This window comes from Botryllus schlosseri, chromosome 3 (genome assembly GCF_051294905.1).
Source record: "Botryllus schlosseri isolate E-star chromosome 3, Bs_hap1, whole genome shotgun sequence".
NCBI lineage: Eukaryota > Metazoa > Chordata > Ascidiacea > Stolidobranchia > Styelidae > Botryllus > Botryllus schlosseri.
Window position 1 is genome coordinate 22,390,854 of NC_137238.1, and position 9,276 is coordinate 22,400,129.

The window sequence follows — 9,276 nt, forward strand, 5'->3', positions numbered from 1 at the left end:
TTAGAGTAAAGGATCGCTACTGATGCGTGTCGTTCGACATCCTCCTATCTGTTCATGACATCGCATTGTGTCTTATCGCATTGTACATTGTGTGTAACTTGTTCAGATGAAAATTATACCGCAATGATTATTGATAATATTGGTGGAATACATTTTGCTCTGTAGGTGGTCAATAGGTTGAGTTAAATTTGTAAACGTCCACAATTCTACGATAAAAGTGGCTCGAAGACGAACTAAGCAAACTTCCCAATGAATCAGCTCACTTAGCGGCATCACGCAATGTATATTTATGCCTTAACGATCTATTCCTGGCCCGGGTTCATATCAGGGTTGTTTGTAACCAAGTCACCAGGTTACGAGTCTCAAGTAAATCTCACTGTTAAGGGATCGCCTATTGCCTATTGCCGAAAACCTAGCCTATAGCCGGAAACCTAGCCAATAGCCGAAAACCTATGCGATACAGACGGGTCGCGTACGAAGAAGCGTTCTCTCGTTTTTCGCGTGTCTGGCCGAAAGCCTACGGGCGCGAATCGAGCTAAAATATTTTTAACTTTATGCGCTATCGGCGCCGACGGCTGGTCGTTCATCGTGTGCTTCAGTCGTATTTGGATGCTGGGCGATATTTTGTTGAGTGTTGTGAATCGCAGGGAGAAGAGATGCTGTGGCAGTGGCGTTGTTGTTTGAAGTAACAGTACTAATTTACTTCAATTGTATTGGAGTATAGTGCCAATATTGTTTACCGCACTGTATACTTGACGAGGACAATATGAGATGGTCGGCAATCATGGCACCAGATATGTTGGTATATTGAATCATTGACATACATACAGATAGATAGATAGGTAGATATAAAATGTTTGGGCTCAATTCTTCTGATGGAAGGGGCCCTGTTTTTTTTACTCATATTTTCTTGTATGCAGTGATATTTATGCTGTGCATTAAATATGAATTTTAATGAGGATCTGATCGAGAGCGTCCGGGACTACCCGGTGCTCTATGACTCTGCACAGATGAAATTTCTGGATACAATACGAAAAGATAATATTTGGATAAAGATCAGCGAAAAACTCAATAAATACAAAACAACAGGTAAGTTTATGGTTATGAGTGTATGGTATAATATAGCCCTAGTGGTTCTCAACCGGGGGCTCGCGAAGCAATTTTAGCGGGTCTGCGAGACGCGAGACCTCTAAATTTTTAAAATGATTGATAAACGAATTTCTAATTTCTTGAATTAGGGAAATCACGAGGCAGTTTCGCTCCGCAACTTCTAAATCCTCATGACTCACATCATCAGAATAATTGTCTGGCATGAAATATCCTACTTTGCAAATTCATTTTAATTGCCAAATTGCCAATAACCTACTGATACAATCATATTGCTGTTTCGAGACATTTTGTTGGAGTTTGTGGAAAAAAAATACTGGTAAGGATATAGTTCAATGTTTGCGAAACCTTTTCAATTTAAAGATGTCAGTCAAACATACAAATTCCTGAAGTATTTTCCCTAATTTGTCCCAATGTCTTACTTTTCAGAGGTAAGTGCATGATTGCACTGCTAATACTGCACTCCACCCCAGCTCCAGTAATGTTGTTTTATAATATGAAATACTAAGATAGTTATGCCCTTACAAACATGAAATCACATAACTTACATAGCCTATACCAGGGGTTCTCAACCCGCGGGTCGCATGCGGCCCGCAGACGGTTATTTTGCGGCCCGCGACGTCTTTCATTACGTTGCCTACTCATTCGTTGTTGTGTTCATAGTTTCTTGATATTTGCTAGAGTTGATGGTTATCGTATTGAATCGGTATTCAGCTGGACTCTTGCTCCAAGAGAAACTTTTTTTATTCAAATTTCATCGGCTTAGTTGTCAAATCGTCAGTTTACCTAAGAAAAGTATGTTGCACAACAAGTTTTACTCAATTCAAACCAGAGAAGCCGAGGTCAGTCGAATTGACATTTCGGCCATTTTTGAAATAATAGTATTTACGGTGACCAATTTCGTCAAAACGACATGACCAAAAATTGTGTTACGGGTATGCCTGAAGACGCAGGGATGTCTTTTCCGCTGGTTTTGGTCTTGACAAGGGCCTGTGGTAGCGTTTGGATGAAGACATCACCATTAAACGAAAAATAGATATGACGTGGATTAGCTGGAAATTAGTCCACTTCATTGAAATAGACACGTTAAAACGATGGTGATATAAATTTTAGCCGTATTTTACCTGCTTGTTAGTTCATTTCCTTTTCGTGGTCGGTAATTTCAGTGCGTAAAGTACTCTGTTTGAATTTTATCTCACCATCCTTTTAACGTGGCTATTTCAATGAAGTGGAGTAATTTCCAGCTAATTCGTGTCATGTTTTTCTTTTCGTTTACTGGCTATGTCTTCATCCAAATTCCATCATAGGCCCACGTAAATATCAAAACAAATGGAAAAGACATTCAGACTGCCTCTTCGGGCATACATGGAACACGATTTTTTTTTTGCTCAGCCTACCCCCCCCCCCCCCAATTGACACTGAAAATTCGTGTGTTCGATGAAACCATCTCTAGAACCCAATGTGATAGGGAGTTGTAAATAAATGTATAATGCCACGGTATAATGATTTATGTTTTTTTTTAATAATCTTCACATTGTTTACAGCGACTAACTGCAAAAAACGTTGGAAACAACTCCGAAACAGGTTCAGCAAATATGTTGGTGAATTGAGGAAAGCCAAAAGCAGTGGCTCTGCCCCGAGCACTATCAAGGAGTTTACTCATTATCAGTCCATGTCTTTTCTGCTTGATCATTTGAAGCATAAACCGTAAGTCCTAACATCACATAAATATCTTTAACTACAAGATGGCCCACATTTCTTATTTGGTATTGCTTATTTTGCGATCAGAACTATTGGAAATGTTACACCAGATTCTGATGGGAATGGAGATAGACTGGATGTTTTTTCAAATACTGGTAACCTGTCACAGGATGAATTCATGTGTTTGGTCTGCTTCATGTGTGCAACTTTGTTAACAGCAGAATCAAGCCAAGAAGAAGATGTAATGAAAGTCAATGAATCTCAAGAAGATGTAAGCCAGGTTATGCCTGATGATGGTAGAAATGAGGTAGAGTGTGCGGATCAGTCAACAAGCTCACATACCGAAGTTGTCTATAGAAAAAGGAAGAGATATGCAGATAAACAAGAATTCCAGGTGAGTCGGATGTGATGAGGGCTTATAGCCAGGGCTTTGGAGCAGCCGTAAATTTGCATTGCTCCAGCTCCGGACCGGCATTATTACCACTGCTCCGGCTCCAGCTCTGAAAACTGTCGAAGGTGTCTGTCTATATCAGGGGTGGGCAACCCGCGGCCTGCGGGCCTTATATGGTTTTGAGTAGCCCGCGAGCTAATTCCCCATTATATTATCGAAATCCTGTTATATTATCGAAATTGAATTGCTCAGATTGTGAACTTGCAACCTGGCCAACCAAAATATGATTAGTCTGGCCGCGTCACTTGGGATGTTGATGACTAGAATATCAGTTCCGACGCGTTAGCAAATCCAGGATCCAGTCACATTTGGATGCAGCAAGGAAGAGGAAAAGATTCTTGATTTCGCGAAGGCCTGCTTTTTAATTATGTGAACTCATTAGATATGGTTGTTGAATATATAATAGCATCTTATGAAATACGTCGGAGCCGGAGCTACCCCTCAAATAACTAGCTCCAGCTCCGGCTGAATTTTATGTAGAGCTCCGGTGAAAATGCAAGGCTCCAGCTCCAGAGCCCTGCTTATTGTACAAGTAAAGTTATTGAAAGTGGTGATATTCCTATATTTTCCATTTGCAGGCTGCAATATCCGACTTCATGAGTCATAACGTTAAATCAATGAATGACTTTACTGCTCATCTTGCAAACCGGCCAAGAAACGAATATGTCCACTTTGGCAGCATGGAGGCAAAGATGTTGGAGAAATTGCCACCAGTCAAAGCTATTTCTACAATGAGCTGTATCATGCAATTCATGGGTGAGCAGATGTCTTCACTCGAGACACAAGTTATTAATACACAGGATACAGAATGATGTATGTTGTATGATGACTTGTACAAGCGACTGGATATGTGCAACTGGAACTATAACTACTCGCTTTTGAAAATCGGAAACTAGAACGATTCAATTTTCAAAATCTGCAATTAGAACTAGGACCTACTCAGTTTTCGAAATCCGTAACTTGATCACCACGTCCATTAATTAAATTGGTAGATTGCACAAGTCTGGCTGTATGCTTTTGACATTGTTGTTTACCTCTGTGTTGATACATGCTTGCTGAATTCTCTTCACTGCATTTTTTGCTTTTGAAATTTTTCATGTCTTTCGCTGTGATTCTACCTTTCTTATGCGTTAACTTGCCCCTAGTACTCATTCTTGATCTGTGATATTCTGTACTTAGTTGTATGATCTGTGGTCCACCAGAGACGACGAGCTCACACGCGATTTACCACTGCTTCTTGCCACGCATCCCTGCCAATATTGCTCATAAAGTAATTGGTAAATTTCTCCCTCACCTCCTTTGCTTCGTTGCTGTACATATTGGACCCCAGCCTCCCATTTCGAGGAGTGGTCTCGGTTTGAGAAGTGGTTGTAGGGCCTCCAAAATCACTGGACGTGGCAAGGTTTGAGAGTGTGCACGAGGATCTAAACTGCAAGAAGTTGTGCAAACACATGCAGCTTTGGTAATGTCAGTGGCAAGTTTCGGCTCGGCAGTAATGGTGCCCAGGAACACTCTCCACCGTGCTGCCATCACGCCAAATGCGTTTTCAATGACACGCCGTGCACGTGATAATCGGTAATTGAAAATTGATTTGTGTGATGGCAATTGTTTGCCGGGATAGGGTCTCATCAGATTCCTGCGTAATGGAAATGCCGCATCTCCAACCATGACGTAGGGAACACGTACATCTGTCCCAGGTAGGCAGTCATCATCAGGCACATTTAGTTGACCATTCATGAACTTACTTCCGAAGGTCAAATTCGAAAATACCCCACCATCACTATGTCTCCCCGAATCACCTATGTCTACCAGAGTGAAGCAAAGCTGTGAGTCACATGCAGCGAGAAGCACAATACTGAAATTTTCCTTGTAGTTATAAAATCTGATCCCGACTTGGCAGGGGCCTCAATGCTAATATGTTTTCTATCGATGGCACCAAGGCACATTGGAAAATCCCACTTCTCCTGGAATCCCTTTGATATTCTTTGCCACTCCTCTGGTGACGCTGGTGACTTTAAAACCTCAGGCATTAGTATGGTGCATATCGCCTCACATGTCTCCTCAATTATCACTCCAACTGTTGAATGTCCAACACGAAAACTCTTGGAAATTGAATTTCGAGAATCCCCAGTTGCTCAGTACCTAAAGCAAGATTTACTAAGCCTGATGACGGCTTCTTAAAATATTTCAAATTTCAAACTTTACCTCAGTGCAATTGCCAGTCTTATGTCAGCCGGAATAGCTTTTCTCCAATTGGTATCCTGCTTTGTTATTTCTGGCTTCAGTTTTTCCAGCAGCTCATAGAAGGTGTTAAAATCCATGCGAAAATATTCATGAAACATTTCCGGATCGTTGTGCATTTCTCTAACTAAGTTGTACTCCCCCATTTCGTCTCTGTTTCGGAAAATTGGGCGAACCCATTCTCTGTAATGTATCCCATATGCTTGAACTGAACATGTATGGTACACGAATTTGCCGGATCACCAAATCATATCTTTCTGACGAAACTAGCAGAGCCAATGCCGAGCAGATATTTTGCTGCACGAGCAACACTGCCAACAAGGACTCAATATCACCGTCCTCCAACTCCACGTCCATTTCCAATGCTCCTTCCACGTCCATTTCCTTTCCAGCCAGTCAACAATGTTTTGATCGCAACAATATTTTGATCGGCCCGCGAAAACGCGATCCGATACACACCAATGAAGCGGAAAGCCGAAAGCCTGCCGAAAGCCTGCCGATAGCCGGAAACCGATGCGCTTCGGCTATAGGCTAGGTTTTCGGCAATAGGCGTCCTGTCTGGCGATCCCTTTACAGTTTTGACTCAAGTCAAGTCTAGTCATTTTCAATCCAGCATCGAGTCAAGTCCGAGTCCAAGTCAGTGATTAGCAGTAGAGCTAGAGTAGCGGTTCTCAACCTTTTTTGACACACGCCCCCCTTGGCGATGTTCAAAAAAATCGCGCCCCCCTGACCCCCCTTACATTTATCGTCATGTCAAAAAGAGCGCATCATCTAATACAGAGGTGGGCAACCTTCTTGCTACTCTTGGCCGCATTTCGATTACTTATGTAGCCTAAGGGCGTATTCCAGGGCATAGCCGCATAATGAACGATCTGGACGCAAAATACCCATGGTAAACTGTCCATATCCATTCCCAGTGAGCTCCGAACTATTCTACTTTTCACAACGGCCTATTGTACGCACCGTAATCGCGAGTAGCAATGTTATGAATAGTTGCTGGGAGTGCATAATGTCGCGCGGAGCGCGAACATTTTTCAGAGCAGCGAATAAATTGTTATTTCTTGAGGATTTCCATTCCTGTCTTGTTGAATTGTGCGGAGCGCGAAGAAAATTTCAAGATTAAATAAAATCTCTCATCGGGAGTGAATTCGTAATTGCAATTTGCATGTCTACGGCTGCCAATACATAGGCTACTAATTCGTCGACGGCCGCACAAATTCCCTTCTACGGCCGCATGCGCCCGTACGGGCTGCCCGCGCCTGATCTGATAGTATACATAAAGTATATCTTACGCCAATTTTGAATCCGCATTCCAGTTGTTTAGTATTTTACTGATCTAAATGTGAACATCGTTTCTATAGTCAACCTAACACTTTCATGGGGTGAACAGAAAACTTTCAAATTTTTTGTTATTTATTCTTATATAATAAATAGAAACTTTCTTATGCTGTTGCAATGCGGCTACTGGTTGAAATTGAACCAAATTTGGAGTGAAGGCTTAGATTATTGTCTTTTATCAGGTAGACGGTGCGATTTAAGAAAAAAGTCATTTTTGAAGCCCCGTAATGTACATGCTTGGCATTTATTGCCTAATACCGAGAATATACCGCGATTTTGCTATACATTCCGTATGTCCATTGCTTTGTGTCAATAATTAGGAAATTGTTGGCAATATTGTTACAGAACAGAATTATGGGTGTTCGAATGTTTTCTGTCAACATATCACAATAGACGATTTCCAGCGCTCTGACGCCAGTAGTGTATGACTGGCCAAGTTTAGAACCAGCCACATTTTGCTCCCCTGACGAGGTTATTCGCCGGCGTTTCTGAATACCGCGCCATTGGAATGTAAGGAAGCCGCGTATATATAAGGTGATTTAATATTAGTTTATGCTAACATCTTGTAAGAAGTTCAGCTTGGAGCTGTAAAGAACGTAGTTCTTGGCTTCTTATTGTCGCGAACAGATGCATGGCTACCGGTGTAGCCTATGCATATTCAACAGTTTTTACGTTTGTGGACATTGAAACGTTTGCACTGAAATTCACTTGATCTGGAAATAATAGATTATAAGCAATGTACCCTCGAAGCTTCGCACGTGCGCAGTGCTTACACGGTCTCTGCGCACAGAAAATTCAAGTTGCGCAAAAAAAATCTGAAGTGAGGACCATTTTTTTAGTCGTTACGCACTGTTGTCCAAGGCTCTGCGCAGTAAGTTGGTGAGTGTGCGCAGACTCGTCAAAAATTAGAGGGAACATTGATTACTATAGGCTACAAAATGCTTGTAGAAAACATGGATTTCAGTATTCTCATTTTCTCAGACACAGCACCGGTACATATTAATTTACTGTGTTCATTTATTGGCATTAATGCTGCATGAAACTTATTTGGAGATGATTGCGTATCTTGATGTGGCATACCCAAAACGGCATAACAATATTGACTCCTATATGCTCATTCAATCTTCAGTTTGCAAAGATGAAGACATACATGATTGCAGCCAAGTGCCTGACAGTCAGCATTCAATGAAGCTCCATCGCATCGCAAGGCATCTCATTTTAGTAGTGAAACTATCAAATGTAAACAGTCTCTCAAGACCCTCCCGTTACAATAACAGCTGAATCCATCGACAATGGCGAACTCGAACTGAAGGACGTACATGTAACGACATAATGATCTTACTGGTCTAATAATTGATTTTCGAGCGTAAAATTGACCTGACGAACACTCTGATGAACCCAGGGGATGCTCGAAAACCACATCTGGATGGAAAAACCCATGGGTGGCCTGTCTCACTAGCTGAAACAGCTTCGGCGATGGTAACAGCATTTAAACGAGTCAGAATGTGTGGGGTATCTTGGCTTGACGTGCGATGGCGCAGATACTGCCAAGACTGAGAGTCTTAGAAAACCACTTGGGGATTCCCACAAGATTAAGAGATGTCTTTCAGATAGTACTGTTATGCAAACTGTTGTCAGGTATCGTACGCAGCTCATAGTGTAGAATAAAATGATATTCATGGTCCCGATATTCTTTGTTATATTTATATTCCTTCAATAAAATACTAGTTCTTGTGTGGTATCTATGTGTGACTTATTTCGTCTCGATGTTGCCTTGAGACTGGTATTGAGTTGGTGAACCCTGCTGTACGAACTGGTTGGATCTGTCTCTATGAGTAGGCTATATAGAAAAATATCCACGTCAACACACAATCTGTCAGAGATTCTCTTCACTCGTTGTTGCTCGACTGAAATCTTTTGCCACGGAAATTTAGATGGGACAGAGCGATATCTCGTATTCTGTCTGCAGCAATGCGTTAGCCAGATGTTATCATCGCGGAATTGTCTTCCATATACTTTTGTATTCCGAGAGCTCTAGTAATGTAAATCACTGACTGAGCCTGATATCACTATCGTGGAAATGTCTTTCACATACTCTTATATTCTCTGAGTGATCTAGAAATGTAAATCACAAGCTACAGAGATATTGACAATTTATTGCTTCGTCAAAAATAAACAAATTTGACTGGAAATCATTAAATCACATGTAAAGGTCTTATACTACTCGTCGCAACTATTGCAGTGGACTAATACAGTGCAGTCAATTTTACAGAGGATGTAGCTCAGTGGAGGTAACAGAAGAAGAAACACAAATAGGAGTCGAGGCAATAATAATATGCAGATTGTCATAATAATATGATGTTAATGATAGAAGTATATGGAAATGAATGTCATAAATAACAAGTTTCTCACAAATATGCCAGTGTTACACAAACCTT

The 9,276-nt window shown here is 41.3% G+C and overlaps 1 protein-coding gene across 1 annotated transcript; it reads left to right on the top strand.

Annotated features, from left to right (window-relative positions):
* The first annotated feature begins 430 nt into the window (after positions 1-430).
* LOC145436523 (transcription factor Adf-1-like) lies at positions 431-2,818 on the top strand. Its single transcript, XM_080313887.1, has 2 exons — positions 431-1,089; positions 2,652-2,818. Exons 1-2 carry the CDS (start codon positions 945-947, stop codon positions 2,816-2,818), a joined length of 312 nt encoding a protein of 103 aa, XP_080170013.1. The 5' UTR covers positions 431-944.
* Positions 2,819-9,276: the final 6,458 nt, after the last annotated feature.